The 17,895-nt window shown below is 38.8% G+C and overlaps 1 protein-coding gene across 17 annotated transcripts in view; it reads right to left on the bottom strand.

Annotated features, from left to right (window-relative positions):
* The window catches only part of ESCO1 (establishment of sister chromatid cohesion N-acetyltransferase 1), a 63,411-nt gene extending 47,417 nt beyond the window's left edge, over positions 1-15,994 (bottom strand). For 12 of the 17 annotated variants that reach the window (XR_006278891.1, XR_005290948.2, XR_006278892.1 and 9 more), the window contains exons 1-6: positions 15,619-15,908; positions 12,428-12,532; positions 10,131-12,223; positions 9,317-9,428; positions 6,105-6,171; positions 3,204-3,315 (exon numbers count right to left, since the gene is read on the bottom strand). Coding sequence is in view for 9 of the 17 variants with exons in the window: in XM_043508004.1 (XP_043363939.1) it covers positions 3,204-3,315; positions 6,105-6,171; positions 9,317-9,428; positions 10,131-12,221 (2,382 nt within the window). In the remaining 8 variants the exon portion in view is untranslated. Of the gene's footprint in view, positions 1-3,203; positions 3,316-6,104; positions 6,172-9,316; positions 9,429-10,130; positions 12,224-12,427; positions 12,533-15,618 lie in introns of all 17 variants that reach the window. The other 5 variants (XM_038388792.2, XM_043508000.1, XM_038388793.2 and 2 more) reach the window with 5 other exon arrangements.
* Between the last annotated feature and the right edge of the window lie 1,901 nt (positions 15,995-17,895).

Below are 17,895 nucleotides of genomic sequence, written 5' to 3'. Positions count from 1 at the left end.
AGACTTCCTGTGTAACTTTCTGTGCCTCAGTTTTACATCAATAAAATGAGAATAATAGTTGTGATGCGAGGATTAATGGTTAGGCAAGCTCAGACACTAGTGACATGCACCATTAAAAAAAAAAAAAAAAAAAAAAAAAAAAGAAGATTGAAAGTCAGTACAAGTATTGAGTATTAGAACAACTTCAAATTGTAGAAGATAGTTCTCTCTCAATATCATTTAAAAGCAAATATAGCAAGACAATTTTTAATACCTTTTGCAGACAAATTGAGCTTGTTATAGATTTTATACTCACAGGTAATACAAAAGGTATTCAATACGGATGCACTATACAAAGGAGAGAATATACGATTTTATGGACTAAATTCCTGTTAGATAATATAAAACTGCATATGGGGGGAAATTGTTTTGTCCATAACATTCCCTCCAAATACCAAACAGAATGGTAGAATTTGTAAGAATATTTGACAAGATTTATATCATACCTCAGTCCCAAGGACTCTGGCATTGTACGAACAGTTAGAATAAAAAAGGGTCATAAAATGCACAATATAAAGCCAAAATACTAACATGGTCACTGCTACAGTAAAGTAGTAGTAATTAATGATGGGCTTAAGGTCCTAACAGAGAACACCTCCAAAAGATGAGAGGTTTTTTGGTAAGTTAGAAGAGATGGTAGAGAGATAGGGATAGATAAATGTCCAAGAGGATTACATCTCAAACCATAGGAACAACTTTCTTACCACAGATAAGAACAAAATTCCTAAAAAATTGAATGTTTAATGTTTTAATTAAATAGTGAATGGGTCTGAGATAGGACAGCAATTTGAACTATTTTGTTTAAAATAAGAGTATAATTAGCTGCTGCTCCTAACAGCATGCCAGAAATTTTAAGAGATGTAAAATATGTTTTTCAGCCAATATTTGCAAGATAATTACTACATATTACATGTTTGCAAACAGTTTTAAATGGGCTGTACACATGGTATACAGCAAAAGCTCATTTACACATTTCTTTAAAAGTAAAGACTAAATATCTGGAAATAGAGTTAGTCAAAAAATAATATTGACAATTATGAACTTCAAAAAGATTTTTTTTTAAATAAATTGCCACTCTTTCAACCAGCTATATATGCAAAGTTTTAAGAGTCAGGTGCTTTCCTACAGACGCAAGTACAAACATTTTTAAAAAACACATATCAAACTATGACATCTTATCTGTACATATACCTTTATCTGGTTCTAGTTTAAGATTTTACAAAAAAAGTTAACTTGGAGGAGTAATCTTCTGTGCACCTAGATTGAAGGCTTTAGGCAGTTTTTGCAGATACGACACAAGCCTATAAATCACTGTGCCATATATACTATTATTTGATTAAAGTGAACTACAGGCATAACAACTACACCGGACCCTCACTAGAATGCAGGATTTGGGATCCATGCGCGGTACCGTGTTAAAATGAATTGCAATTAAAGTAATTAAATTTGGGATCCATGGCCACGACCGTGTTATATGTGACTTTGCGCTATATAGACGCACATTCTACTGAGGGTCCGGTGTATATCCTTCATTGATAAACAGGGATTGGGTTAAAATGCAAAATGTTAAGAGATGTATACAATTAATATTTTGGAGACTGTTTTATTTTAATGTGTATTTCTGCCAAAGTTTAAACGTCAAGAGTGACACTGTCAGCTTTAACAAAACAACTGTAAAAGCAAAACAATGAACTAGTCTCAGATGTAAACTTGTTTTCTCATGTTTTGATGAAGACCCCTATCCTTTTTTCTCCCTCTAAAATTACTACATTAAATACTACATAACTAAGACTTTTCTTTTTCTGTTATGGCACTGAACCAACCACTCTTTTTTAAAAAACAGAAAATGAGAAAAATAAGCTAGTCAGTTACAAAAAGTACTGGTTTATGATCAGTGAAGATCATAGTTATTTTTTCCTGACAAAGAACCTATATCAAAGACAGATCAAATTCTATTATTGTACAACCTAAAGTTGGGTTTTAAGGCCCCCATTCAGTCTCCTTTACTTCAGCAGGGCTATTTGTATGTTTAAAATTAGGCAGCTGAGACCTAAACAGGCAATAATTGAGACTACTGCAAGTAAGTGTTAGATATCACATCTCTGAACAGTTTAATATTCTGGCATTTCTGAACGTATTCTGAATAAAAAAAAATATGTTATCTTGTAATCCCACCCAAAAAGAGGCAAATTTCATGCTTTAAGAAAGAGTTAGACTTCAGGCTTGTGTCCTTAGTATATGTTTTTAGCAGATTAAAGGACTCTCATGTCTATCAATTTCTTAGAAATTCTTTAATATTACAAAAGTGTGGATAGTCGTAATGTCTGCTTCAATGGGTTCAATTTTTTTTAATTGTTTCTGCTGCAGCGTTGTGTGGTCCTTCAAACTAGGAAAATGTGTGTGCTTTTGCCCCACTTACCATTTTGAAATTCTTTGGTTGAATAGTTTTTGCTCTACTTTTCCTTTAGTAGAAATAACTATTTGTATTTTAGTTTACCAATTTATTTTTAATTTACTTATGCCTCTCACTGTATCAGTTATTGATGAAGCTAGCTCATCAATGATTTGTTGAAAAGTTCTTTCCCTATCTTTAGTTTTAGTCAGTGCCTTAGAAAAAATATCTATATATCATTACATAAGTGTAATGCATTCATATGTAACCTCACACAGAAAAATCTGCTAGATATACTCGCTTATCCCCACCAGTGAGATTCTATAATTTGCATAAACTGAGGATTAGCTTATAGGCAAAGACAAATTTCTCTTCTTTTCCACTTTCCTTCATAAATAAAGTTCCTCTTTGTATTTGAGAAAGCAAATACAGCCTATTTAAAAAAAAAACAAAAACAAAAAAACACACAAAAAATCCCACAAATTTTGGAAGACTCAGTTTAAACAATATGGATTATAGAAAAATCAGTCCAGCACCACTTTTCAATGCCAACAATTCAATGAAAAGTGTGAAATGGTTAGTGATAAAGTTACAGAAACAACACTATGTAAGGATAACTATGTTTAAGACAAGTTCATAACATTTAAGAGGTGGGACACCTCATTCAAAAATATTTATTGTAGAGGTTATGTTAACATTTCAAGATACAGTGTTATAACACACACAAATTTGAGAAACACTCAGTTGGCAACATTAAAAGGAAAGTACTTACTATGATCAGCTGTTTGTCATCTTTTCCTGCTTCTCTTAGTTTTTGAATATGCTGCTCCGATGACAGGAAGCTACTGCACCTTGGTGCTAATGAATGGTTTGGCAAAGGGACCCTTTAAACAAACATATTTCCTGTCAGAAGAGGCTGACAAATCCTCCTCAGTTTATACCATTTAATAAGGCCCTTCTGACTAGATATTTTCAAAAATGCATCTATAAATGTAAATCCATTTTAAATAAATTTAAATCCCAAAAGAACTAAAAGCATGCGTGTTTTAGTTTACAATTTTGATATATTCAAAACTATAGCCAAGATAAACAAAAAAATGAATCATTTGTGATTATCATAAATTATAAACTATATAGCTAGTGGGAAGAAATAATGATGAATGACTGGGCAATTTACTTATCACATAACAACCATTCAACTAGTACAGACACAGTGGTTTATTTAATCTACAATTCAAATTTACATCTCTCTCTCAAGATCATTTTCTTGTTTGCTCAGTTACGATTCCTCAGTATTTTCATTGACTTCTGCTGACGTAGAAACAGGATTTTTAAATGATGCTACTGTATGTCTTGTATACACAGAGTTGGAGGCATGTCAATCAAATTCTTTCTTTTTTTAAATAAATAATGAAGGCAGTTACTGTAATCTTCCCTCTGACTTTTACTTTACAAACAATTATGGTCAGAGTTAGTAGTGGCCCAATATCACCAGGAGAGTGGCAGAAAAGTGTGTCTAGACCATACCATTCCAGTCCCTTAAGGAAGAGAATTCCTTCCCCCACACCTTTGAAAAGGACCTGTGCACAGGCTATGTATACACATCCTGTGGCTCTACTTCTCTCAGAATGTTTTTAAAAGGGGACTTTCCCACTGCATAGAGAAGAGAAGCCAACTTGGTACTGCCAACCTCAGAGGCAAATCAAAGATCTTCCTGCTCCCACTTTCCCTTGAACCACACAGTCAATAGAAAAGGGATTGTTACCAACCAACACTTCCCCACAGAGCTTTAGGGAATTTTTTCCAAAAGGAGACAGCAGTAGAATTTAGAATGAGAGGCTCCTAGAGGTCATTAAACACTCTCGTGCAATAAAAATAATATACACACCACACCGCAAGCACCTCTATTTGGCAATTACTAATCCTAACTTTTTTGCAAAGTGGAGATCAGACAGAGCAACATAGTTCGTATTAACAAGATGCTAATAGTTGCCACAGTCTATTGCAGTAAATGAATTATGAGCTTTTACATACATTGAAATTTTTCCTTTAAAAATTGTATTTAAAGAAGTGTTGGCATGCCAGACTTAAGACATGAATTCATGTCTCTTTCACTTGATTCACCATTTCTTCTGACACGTTAATGACTGGAAATAATTAGATTTAAAGAGTGATCTTTTCTACTACATCTTTTCTTCTTGGGCCTAAAGTGAAATTATACCATGTGACGTCATTTTTATGTCAATCATGTCTCAAATAGGATTACAGGAGCAGTATCTGGGACATGTGTTAAGAAAGCACTTATGTAAACAAAAGTATCTAAAATAGCAAAGGGAGCACAAATTTATTAGTCAAGAAGTCTTTTTTCAAGCTTGCAACAATATGAACATCCTCTATTTCCAGAAAAAACACACCTTAGCTTAGGTGAAACTGAATACAAGACCACACTCACATCAGCAACTAAGAGCAACAATCTTTACAAAACTCTCTAAACTAAACAAAAGCAAAAAAAGTTCAAGATTAAATTTGCAAGAAACTCAAACATTTAGAAGTATTCAGTTAAGATATTTAAACTTATATCTGTCCACTTATCAGTCCCAACCTCACTTCTTTGTTCTTTTTATGGCTTTGACAGTTTATTTTTGGATCAAGAAAATTTTCTAAAGGTTAAGAAGTCCTCAACTTCTGAGTTAATTTTGAAAAGCCACTGTATTTGTCCAGCTTGTAGATGAAGACTGAAAATTTGAACTACAGAGCAGTGCTTTATAATTGGTTTCATGTCTTCATTGTGAACATGATACTTTATGTCTAATGACACTAAGATCACTGGTTGGGATATGGAATAATAGCGTCCATTACTTTGACCTGTTAAGCATCTCTGTACATTGCCATTTTACACTCTTAAAGAGGTCTGATTAGACAAATAACACATTGAAAACAATCAGGAGAGAGTGTATGACAGAACGGCCAGAATTGGCACAGCCACTATATCATTAAAAAGTGAAGCATTCTACTTTGTGTGGTTGCAAATGAGGAAAAAAAAAGTTATGGATAAGGCAGCCTGAATTTCTGATTTTCTCAGGGCCTCACTGTGCAGCTGGATTTAAGGTAGATGGGGGCACAAAGCTCAGTGTGGGAGGATGGGGGGGGGGGGGGCAAAAAAACCCTAAACTCTTCCATTAAAAAATGTGTACTGACTATTACAAGATTTTTGTAACTGAAACATTACAGGAACCTTCCTCCTCTGAATAGGTGAGCTTAATAAACTTCATTTTAGTCATCATCTATTTTCGAGTCTCAGGTTAGGATCGGGCAAAAAGCAAAGCAAAATGTTAAGTATTTTTTAGCTCTGCTAATTACCACTTTTTCAAAAAAAGGTGCGACTCACATTGCAGCCAGGCTGTATGATTTTTTTTTTTTTTTTTTTTTTTTTAAACCAAAGCTGAAGTTAGTACTTTTTCCATTGACAACTTTGTTTGGTAGACTGGAAAATACAGAAGTTGGTCTCTTATGGAAAGGATGAGACACCAGTTTTTGTTTTTACATGGAAGTTTAGGATGGCAGTGGAAAAGAGGGACAAAAAAAAAAAAAATTGGTCTTATAATGGCAACTTTACCTAAGAAGGGGCTACTGTCATTCCATAAGTATATTAAAGAATAAAAAGGTACTATACCTCTTCTCACTAGTCTCAGATGTCTGATTTGTGAATAAAGTGCGCACCAACTGCTTGGGAGCCGAACCTGCAGTTAATCAGGGATGGTCATTTCATTATAAAATTTCTCTTAATAGAAAAAGCAAACTTAGCTAAACAAATGTCAAAACAGGTTAACTTCATTACAGAAAAAGAGATACTGAAGACCATGTTATACAAGCTGTACTTTACATGGTGGTTTTTTTTTCCTGTACAGATAATGAAATGTTACAAATTTAGTGCAGGATTCAGATATTTCTTCACAACAAATTTTTTAAACTTACCTTACATGAAAATTATACATATCCACTGTTGCTGAATTTGTTTCTCTTTCAATAGCCAAGGAGGAGCAGCAGAATTAATCCAATTTTTAGTTTCAACCCGCTCATTCTAACATCAATTGGGTACTGCTGTGTACAGCAGCAGAGCCATAAACAGCCATAAATATGATCCCTGACTTGTTCAGTAGTAGGGTAGGAGAAAGAGACACAGTTAGGAAATGCAATTGGGGAGCAAAAGGGGTGGGGAACGAGGCACTGACTTCTTTTTCCTAACTCCCAGCAATAGTAAAGGCTCCTAACAATACTCTTACTGCATGTGGCACTTATAAAGCTGTAGCTGCATTGAAATGAAGAATTGCACAAGTGTCATCTTTTAGTAAACGGCGAGTCCTGCTGATGAAACATTGCATAGGGCACCACAAGGCCAGGCACTCATCACAAGGAGATGGAGAGAAGACAAGAGCATGGCATGCCATCAGAGAGGAGTAAGAGATGTATCAGTGATCTAGTAAGGATACTTATTAGTTTAGGACAGCGTTTGATTCTCTTCCCCTTGCCTCTCATGGTTCAAGAAGCGAAGTTTCACATTACACTGACCAAGGCTTGACAACTGGAACAGTGCTGACAGGTTTCTGAGAGAGGTGCAGTCAGCCCTCTTCAGACAGATGAATGGTTACAAATTTGTGGGAATTTGGTGGAGAAGGGGAGGTAAAAAGGAGGAACTTCTAGTTCCTCCTTGAGAAGGGATGCATACAAATAAATGAAGAGGATGAAAGAGAGAAGCGATGTATACTGTTACAAATAAGGTGGTGGTAAACAAAAGACATGGATAAATATCTTAGAGTAAGGGAACCCGGGGGAAAAAAAAAAAGTGAGAAAACAAAAGATTCATTGTTTAATTTGTCAAGAAGAAAGTAGTAGGGAGAACTGTACAAGTTGCCAATTCAATTAATATTTCTAGTCAGATAGATCATCCACAAAGTTTACTCAACTCCATACTGGAAAACACTCACTAGCCCAGAGTGAAAAGGAAGCTTTCCTGAGCAAGTGCCATCAACCGCTACAAAATCCAAATAAATTTAGCAAGTTTCTAACCCTAATGTTTTTGAAGATAGTGTTCCAAGATCAAACTAATCAGAAACGAATGCAGTGCATCTTCCTAAGAGGGCAGAAGGACAACTCCACACCTCTGCTCAGCTCTTCCACAAGAGGCGGCAGAGGAAAGACTGACCAAAGTATTGTTTTCTTTGTCGTCTTGTTCTCCTCATCTGGAGTTGAGTCACTGTATAAGTATCCATTATCTGCAGAAACTGCTTGCATCCATGTAGTCACTTTGCAGTGTACGTCAGGGATGCCAACTGATACACACAGAGAGAGGGCCTTTCCCTAGTTTAACTCAGTGCATGCCCATTCTCTTCCCACGTTGTTGCTACACATTTGGTGGACTGCGAACAGATGGCAATCATGTTACCATTGCCCAACACAAAGCTTCATTTAATTCATGAATGGAGGTTTCAAGACAGTTTTCCATCTAGTTAGGCTGCCCTCCCAGGTTGAAGAGGGTCGCCTGCTCTGAGCTGTCCGGTTATTTTTTTTTTTTTTAAACGTTGCCAGATAACCACCTTTCACACCACTACTTTTCGCAAAAAGTTGTCATTGCCATTTTTCAGATCCCAGAAAACGGAAGCAAAATGAAGAAGTCAGGTCAGTTTCATTCTACTACAATGTGGGAAAGCTACAAAGGGAGACGGGCACTAAGGAAGGGGAGTCTAAATATGGAGTCTGGAAGAAGGGCAGAACAGCATAAACACCCTCTTGCATAAGCCAAAAAATTGAGCATGGGGTTGAATAGCATACAGTCTCTCCCCTGAGTACATCAGTCCAGAGGAAGGGAGGGAGGATGTACACTAATGAGAACCCTCGCCCTTTTAGCAGCCAGAAGACTCGGATACAAAAGGAGAACACAGAGTATGCAGCTGCTCTTCCAGCAGCCAGAGAAGGCAGAGTTTCAAGTTTATCAGACATCTACTAGAAGCTGACAGGAAAGATGGAACCATTGAACAGAGTCCAGGGATCAACATCCTAGAAGAAATTCAAGCATCCTTCCTTTTATCAGCTGCTGCAGGGGAGCAAGGCTTTTCACCTGAGCACTGCCCCACTTTTTGTATCATTCCACAATCAGGTGAATAAGTCTCCTTACTATTAGGTACCTGGTAAAAATTCCAAGTCCTGTGTGTTGATGTGCAGATGAAGGAAGGTGGGAGAGAAAGAATGGGTGATGAGATAAATAAGGAGAATAGTGTAGAGAGAGTTTGTGGAGGGAGAAGAAAGTAGAGAATATATTGGGGGTGGGGGTGGAAGAGAAAACAGACACCAATAATAACTCACAAGCCATGATCAGTTACTGGAAAAAGTTGAGTGAAGACAGGAAGGAAAAGGTAAAAACAAAAGGATGAAATAAGTCAAGTTGGTAGGACTAGTACTCAATTAACATCTGATTTTACCGACAATCATCATATATTATATCTGATTAATATTTTTTGGTATTCAATTGGTTCTTGTAACTGGCCAAATACTATTCTAATATATTTGATTAAGTCCACCAGTAATAATTTAATATAGCCAAAAACGTTAGGTATCAACAGGTGCTGTGGGTGTATTACATTTAAACTGAGTACATAACTTTTATTCTTTTAAGTTACTGGGGATGTGGCTCTGGAGGGCATGGTTGCCAGATACCATATTTTTCACCTTGATTAGGCTTAGTTCTACGACTACCAGGTAAGTTTTCATGCCCTGCTGACACCAATAAATTTTGTAACCTTTCCATTTGAAAAGGAAGAAGAGGATTCCTTCATCCCCACCCTTAACAGACTCTCAGATTGCACAGAATTTACAGTTGAGATTTTTTACCTTGAGATTCACTCTCTCTCTCCTTTTTAGCTTGCTTAGGTGGTGGTGATGCTGCTGTAGTACTTTTCACTGGAGTGCTTTCTGGACTTGTATCCAAATGCAAGTTAAAACTCTGAACAACACAACAGAACAGATGATAGATCAAAGTCAAACTGCTCCATCTCTCTCCAAGTTCTGTCCCCATTTCATTAATTAATGATCTTATGAGTAAAACCATTATTGAGTTCCTACAAGGACAGTTTAGCACTTTTTCCAGTTCTCTTTAAGACTTTGCTTAGTGAACTGATAAGCAACCCCACGTATATCTGTGGCACTATCTGCCGTAGCAAAATTGTGTTACATTACATATTCAGTGCATATGGATGCTTATTTGGAAAGAATATGGTTATTACATGTACTCCTATGTTCTTAGAACATTACATTTAAACAAACCTGATCATAAGTAGTATTTTGTTCTCCTATTTCCCTTAATGTACACTTTCAAACACAAGATAGAGTATTTTAATTAATCAGCCATGACATTTTGATTTGTTGTGCTATGCACTCGAGTTATTGGAGGAGAATTTTAATAAATAAATTTTATTTGATAAAACGAATGCCCTTAGTAATACACAAGAGATTTGTTTTCCTATTTGATTTATAGGAGAAGCACAAGTCAACTCAAAAGCAGATTATGGTTCCTATACTGAAATGTTTTAGTTGCACAGAATGTTACTGACAAAGCTAGTTACATGAGCACAGATAGCACTGTTAGGTACTAGAACAAATTTAGAAAAGTATCCTCCCACCACATTCCATAAATAAAAAGAATTACCTCATCTAGCGTTGGCTCAGGAACATGTTTTGTCCGATTATCCAACAAACCATTTTCAGCAACTTTTTTTGTGGATTGCTTTGTTTCTGGTGTCACATCTTTAGCTCTGACCGTTTCAGAAGAAACTGCTCCCAATTTTTCCTGTACATGAGTTGCACTTTTAGTCTCACATGGCTTTGTCACAGACAATTTACCATGGGCCTTTGAAAGCTGTATTTCTGCACCCATTGCTTGACTTGACTCTGGAACTTTAGTTTTAGTTTCTAACAAATCCAGCTTTGGAACACTTGCTGGGTTTAATTTATTTTGATGTATATTATTAGCTTTCGTTAGTTTAATTTTGGTCCACTTAGAGTTTTTGTTTGCAGGCATATTTCTGCCATTCAGAACACATTTGACAGGTATTCCTTTTTTGCTGGGGAAAAAACGCTTGCACTGAATGCTCTGATTTGGTTCCTTCTGAGTAAGCATTACAGTCTGTGACAGCTGTGTGTCTACATGTTTCTCTTCTCCTTTTCTATATTCAGTGTTGGGAGAATCTCTTTTCACCTCTACTGTATCTGACTCAATTTCACCTGCAATTTCTTCACAGAGTTCAAGAATGCTTACCCGTTTGGACTTCACAACATTCTCTGGCTGATTGGCTAGATCTATTTCATTTACAGGTGGCTGTGAAACTCTCTTTGCTTTTCCACTGCTTTTCACATTCTGATTCACTGGTTGTTTTTCCTTATTTATTGTCACAGAAGTTGGTTGAAGAGGACTTACCATTTCTATTTTTTTATGATCAAGAAATAATCTTGAGTCTTGCAGGTTATGTTGAGAACTGTTGGAATCATTAGCGTTATGATTCATTTTACATTTTTTCTCTGGTAGAGAGCTGGTTATTCCTACAGTTATTTCTTCATCTCCACTTATAAAATTTGATTTTGTTTTTGTATTTTTCTGTTCAGTTTTCTGTTTAAGAGGTTTAACTGTTTCAACTCTAGTACCCTGAATACATCCTTTTGTTTGAGTGCCCTGTTGCACTTCTGAAGCTTTTCCTTCTTTAAATTCACTATTACGAAGGGATCTTGCTGACATATCTGATAACTGCTGCAATCTATGTGATCGCCTGGTTAGTTGCTCATCTGGTGTAATGATGCATCTTGGCTTAGGAATGTCTTGTGCTGACTTTTTCTGGCACACTTCCTTATTTTTTGTGGCTTTTGGCTGCTGTTGTGTGTCTTTGACAGTTATTTTATTGTTTGTGCCTGATGATCTTGTCATCATGCGCATTCCTAATTCAGGTTCACGTTTGTTGTCACTGAAAGATTTAATCAATTGCTGTTCAGCATCTTGAGAAGTTGACTTTTTTGCAAGATTCTTGTTAGGACTCTGAACTTGTATCCCTAAATTTTTATCAGTAATTTTTACAACTTTAGTACTTGTAGAAGAATTACTTTCTGTAGAATTTCCCTTAACAGATTTCATATCCACATGTATGTTCCTAAGTGTAGTTTCATTTAAAGTTTTTACAGACTGCAAGACAGACTGCCTAATACTTCGGGGTTTCAATGAATTCTTTTTAATGTCTGAAGTTGATTTTAATTGCTGTTGTCTCTTGCTTTCAACTGAAACTTTGGTTTGTAAAGCACATCTGTCCTTTCTTTCAGGACCTCTTTTGGAGGAAGTCTTTGTCGATTTCAAGAAATTAGTATGGTTTATTTTTGAAGATCTGGAGGGTGTTTTTGTAGTAGGTACCCTACTTAATGATTTTAGGGATGATTTTTTCATAGATACTGTTTTACTAGATCTTTTCTTTAACTGAAGTTCACTCTGCTTGGAATGTTTCTGCACTAGTTTAGAATGGGAGGACCGCCTAGCACAATTATTGATGGCTTTATTTACCATTGACCTGTTAGGTTTGACCGAGATTTTAAGCACTGCTTTCTTCTGCACTGCACTTTTATTTGGCTTTGATTTATTTAAGACATGTTTTGTGGCTGACACCTCTCTTTCTTTCTTTGTTGATGATTTGCTGTTCTTATCTAGCTTCCGACGTTTAGCAGAAGGTTCTGCTATTGCAGACTTCCTTTTTTGGGCTGCCATTTCTGCAAAACAATAATTGAACCAAATTTCTACAAACTTTTTCAGCTACTTCTATTGTTAATGTACATTATTAGCCATATTATATAAAAGGAGACATACTGGATTATTAATTTTGTCTATTTACTATCAGTGTGTACTAGTCACGATCAAAAAGCAAAATCTGTTAAGCCATTTTAAGTTTAGAATACTACGTTTATTTTACTTACAGGTATTTTATAAGAAGCGATCGATGTTTCAGAAAAAGTAACTTATCAAGCTGTGCCAAAAGCATTCCTTATAAATTTGGTTGTAGTCAAGGCTTTACATATCACCTATAAAGAATAAAACATTTATGGAGATATTTAGATCCAGTATGTTTATTTTGTTAATTTTTACCTTCTATTTCTCAATCTCTGAATTCAGGCATACAGCTCCTGACCACCTATATTACATTTTTTCATTCTTTCAAAAAAATAATACTTAGCTTTAATGTACGAGTGTCTCAGGCAAAAGTGACATGTGAACTTTATGCAACCCTCCCTGTTCTGTCTTCATGACAGAATTTGATATCAGGACCCTTCAGTTGCAGTTGTAGCTCTGCATTACATTAGCCAAAACCCTAAGGAGCAGAGGACAGGACAGGGCCCTTTTTGGAGCCCCATCAGTACCCCAGTCAAATGCCACTGTTAAGCAACACTATATGCTCTCATATGTATCCCTCCCAGAGATTAATGATGAATTTCTTTGTACTCCCAACCTCCAAAATGTTATAGCATCAGACAAGCCCTCTAACAAAAAGACAGTGATGAACAGTACTTTTATATTAGAAGCTGAAAACAGTCCCTTTATTTTTTCTAGTTACTCTAACAGCCACTTAAGAATACATCTTATATTTTCAAGCTTTTAATATTTTTTGCCGTTTTCCTATTCAACACTTGTTCTCTTGTATTTCCAGTGGTGCAAAAATTAATGTAGTTGTTTAAGAACCTATATGGTTATTTAAGAAAAAAAGTTTCTAGCCCTTATGCATTCTTCCAAAAGCAAACAGAAGGCAAACTGGAAGGAAATATTCTATCACAGCCTTCAAACAAATGGGTCTGCTGCTTTTCCTGCACCTCACAGCATTGTCAGCAATAGCAGACAAATTAACAAGATTCTGGTTAGTTTCACTGCTGCTATTCAGAGTCCCCAAGTTGTCAAGAATTGTTACTACTCATGCTGCTCAGGAAAGCTATAAGTACCAGCCAGAAAACCCTGGAAGAAAAGTGGATACCAAAACCCTCCTCCAGCTGGGAGAGGTAGGTTAAGGTCCAATTTGAGACACTTACTAACTCAAGCTCAATATGAAACATGGAGCTTCTGAGAAGACGACAGGGACAACACCTGGATAGAAATCCTAGAACTAGCAGTAGCAGAGCTTCTCACCAGGAAGTTGTTCCTGGACCATGTTAGTAGAGCCTCTCACCATTGATTTTCAGATCTACATCTGACTAGTATGTTTGAGTTCCCCAACAAGTAGGCTTCTGTTACTTTTTAGGCACAGTCTTATTATGCAAAGATATATTTTTTCTACATCCACTTAAGTAACCACCACTCAGTTAGTTAAGGCAGAACAATCTCAGATAATTTTACCATATTGTTCTGGGTAACAATTCTGGGCACTGAAAGATACTTTTAGCTTTTCAGTCAATTTAAAATTTTAAATAAATATTCAACAACCATTGGTTTCCAATATCAGACTGCTGTAACAGTTCAATAATTTTTTTACATCAACAAGCTGACATTAAAGTATTTCTATAGCCTCATGACAAAAACTGTCACTCCAACTTCAAAGATCTATAAAACTAAAACTAAAACAACAAGTGAAGGCCAGAAAGGACCATTAGATCATCTAGTTTTACCTTCTATATAATATAGACCATTGGAATTTCCTTCATTTACTGAGACAAATAACTATTTGTTTGGCTAAAGCAAATCTTCCAGTTTACTAGAAAATATAAAAAGTTTGTTTCAGGTCCCAATTTACATTTTCTAATTAAGTTAGAATTTTTCAAACTGTGAAAACAAGCTTCTCACTCCATCAAGTTTAAAAGTGATTTATTAAAGAGTCAGTCTGTCAGGCTAACCAACTGGTCTCTATTTAAGCAAATTCTAGCTTCTCTACTTTAATCCTACAGTTCATTGGCTCTATATTGCCCACTGACTTTGATGGAATCTGCCACCCACACACAAATTGCAGTATTGGGTCCCCAACCTCTGGAACAGAATTTGGGACCTAGATTGTGAATATGATTATTTATAAGATTGTTAGCACTTCTCCCAATTAACTCCATAATTAAAAAAAAAAATCAAGTAGTTTCTGACGACACAGATGATAGAAGCAGCTATGTGGACAAGATTTACCTCCAAGACTTTCGTCTTTCCTTACACTAACCAGTAGGGAAGCTATGATATCTGCTAGTAAGAAATTTGATCATCAAGTGCCATACCACACAAGCTTATGTATAGATCCTTACATTAGCTTGTAAAAAACTATTTTATTTGCTAATAAATGTAATCTATGGGCCTGTTATACTATTGCAAGCTGTTCAAATGTTGATCAGCAAAAGGTAAGCAGTATGCCCTTTGCATTTTTAAAGGCTAGTCATAGTGGTCTTGATTTTTTTTTTTTCCAGCAATACATAGAGCAGAGAAAAGTCCACGGCCACTTCTGTTCCCCAGCTGAGTTACAAAGAGAACAGGTTTATCAGTGGAGACAAAGAGGATCCAATTCAAGTGCCACCCTCCTCCACACACACAGCTGCTGGGGTTTAACGCCTCCCTTCGTTCTGATTTAAGTCGAGCAGCACTAGGAGCTTTCCTGACATGCAGGCAGGGCCCAGTCTCTGCCCCGAGGAGTTGGCAGCCTAAGGCCTTGCAGAGGCTGGAGGAAGCGGGAGAGTGGATAAGGGCTGCCAGCTATAGGTTGATCAACGGTCCTGGCTCAGGAAAGTGAGGGAAAACACCAGCCTCCCTCACAGCTGGCTCCGTGCTGTGGGGCGGATTCAGCGGGGCCGGGGGCCGGGGCCCAAGCTACGCGACAAGGGGCTGGAGTCACCCGCCGCTGACACAGAAGTCATCCGCGGCCTGTACACTTTACAGCCCGCCCACAGGGGGACACCCCACGGCGGAGGGCGCAAAGCCCGGTGCAGAGTCCCGAGCCTCAGCGACTCCCAGTAACAGCCGGGGCGTCTCCTCATGCTCCGCAGACGCGCCGCGGGGGAGCGGCCGTTTGGGGCCGAGGGGGGTCTCGCTCCAGGGGCATCTTCCTTCCCCCACCCCAGTCACTGCGCAGCAGCCGGGACTTGGGCGCTGGGGGAAAGCGGCGCGGTCACGGGGGAAGGGACCGAGGCCAGGCTGGCGCCCCGCGGTCACTTACCTCAGCGAGTCTCCTCCGGTGCGCGCTCGCGGCACGAGCCGCTCCCTCCTGGCTGTTCAGGGGGGGCGGGAGAGAAGCTCGCGCAGGCTGGGTGAGTGGCGCGAGGTCACTGTCGCTCGTGCACCTTGCCCCTGTCACCCAGAAGTCTGCAGCCTCTCTGGGGAGCAGAAACAAGTGGATGGAATCTCTTCACATCCGGGCACCGAGACAACCCTGCCACTGCCCCGCCCCGATTTATGACGGTTCCCAATCTGCGACGCTTGTTGTTATTTCTCTCTGATCCTGAATCCGGAAACCGCTTCCCGGCACAACGTCACTTCCGTCGGTGGCTGTTAGCTGCCAGTCCTACTACTGCTAACGAGACGGCTCCGGAACTGGAAGGAGGAAGGGAGGGCTGGGTGTTGTCAGAGCGGCCCCTGGCGGCCGGAACGGGGGACGACCCAGTCCCCTGTCTGCTTTGGGGCGGTCTGAGGGCGGGTTTTGTCTTATAGAGGCAGCTATTACCCCCATCCCCTGTCCCGATTTTTCACACTTGCTGTCTGGTCCCCCCTAGTGCCAGCCTCCCTTCTCATCACAGAAACGGACACATCCAAGGATGTTAAAAGGCAGCAATACTAATTCACTTCTCAACTCCTTTTCCCCTTTACACTGGCAGAAGCCCCCCCCACCCCCCCGATTCGTGGCCATGCCTTTCAGTCCATGGCACTCACTTGTAGCTCTGGGACTTCCAGTCCTGTCCTCTTTACACTTCTTTTGGAAGAGTCTTTCTATCCTAACCTCGGTCCCCCACACCCTTTTTTGCTGTCCTCTTGCCAATTTTGGTTGGATGTATTCCTGGAGATTTCATCACATGTAGAGCAGCCCCTAACTATTCTGGGGCCCTATGCAGCCCCCCCACAGGGGGTTGGTGGGGCCCCAGGCCTCTGTGGGGGGGCAGGGCTGGCTTGAGGGGCAGGGGGAACCTCCCCCAGCACTCACGGCCAGCACGGCTGCGGCCAGGTTGCTGCACTTTCCACCGCTTGTGAGTGCAGGCCCAGCCCTGCAGCAGTCCTTGGGGTGGGAAGAGGCGGGACAGGGGCGGAGCAGGGTGTGGGCTTTCGGGAAGGGGTGAAGTGGAGGCGAGGCTGGAGTGGATCAGGGGTGGAAAGAGGCAGGGTGGGGTGGAGCAGGGGTGGGGGCTGGAGTAGCGTGCAGCTGTGCAGGGCACCAGGAAATTTGGTGTCCCGAATTTCCTGGTGCCCTATGCAACTGGTACTTTTCGTATGAGTAAGGACAGTCCTGATCACATGACAAAATCTTTAATTCCTGGAAACTCCAGGCCGGTCCTGGAGGGTTGGCAAGTCTAGTCCTCTTCCTCCTGTGCTTTCTGTGCTGGCTGTTCTCCAGTTCTTATCACATGGGCAGCCTGTCTCAAACATGCCATTGGCAGTCTATCCCTGAGAGCCCCACATTCATCTTCCCCCTAATATATTACATGTGTGTTGTGTCTCCCCTCCGCTTGCCTGCCATTCTTGCCTGCCATTTCTTCCACCTATTTCTCCTTTTCTTCCATCTCTATAAGAACCAACAATAAGGCAACAGTAACATTTTGTTTAAATTTATTTCTCGTAATAAAGTACTTTCCAAACAAAAGAGATGATACAAGTCTTGCCCCAAGGAGTTCATAATCTAAAGACAGTCAAAAAAGGTGGGTAGGGAGGAAAAGGACAACATACACACAATTAAATGAGATTCATTTCAATTATATGTACTATATATAACATGTAAATTAATTCCCAAATTACTATTCCAGTTTGTCACTGCCGTTCAGCAAATTTTCTATCAGCAAAGTAATAAGAAAATGAATCAAAGGAAACTTTTTTTAAAATATACATACAGCACACGATTAACATCTGGAGTTCATAAATGTGATATCACTGAGGTCAAGAGCTTCCTAGGATAAAATAAAGATTATCAGTATAAATATATAATGAGAACATCTACAACCTGCATTAGAAGGAAATGAAAAAGTTAGAAGAGAGATGAAACCTCATGTTCCAGGACTTGTGCCAACCTATATCTTCTCTTAAGGGCAGGCTATCATAGAAGTTCATTTCAGACTTTCTGCCACCTTCTGTTGAAGTATCTTGTTTTGGACACTGTAATGGAGACTAAACTAGTGAATTCATGTATCTTTCCCAGACTTTCAGCACTTACCCTCTGGGTATAGAATGGAATTTCTAAAAATTTCCATATAAATCTGTCAGTTTATTAGTAATATTTTTAATGGGCATTTTG

The sequence above is a fragment of the Dermochelys coriacea genome, chromosome 2 (assembly GCF_009764565.3).
Source record: "Dermochelys coriacea isolate rDerCor1 chromosome 2, rDerCor1.pri.v4, whole genome shotgun sequence".
Classification (NCBI taxonomy): domain Eukaryota; kingdom Metazoa; phylum Chordata; order Testudines; family Dermochelyidae; genus Dermochelys; species Dermochelys coriacea.
Note: the sequence above shows the minus strand (reverse complement) of the source record. Positions and strands in the feature narration are given on the sequence as shown.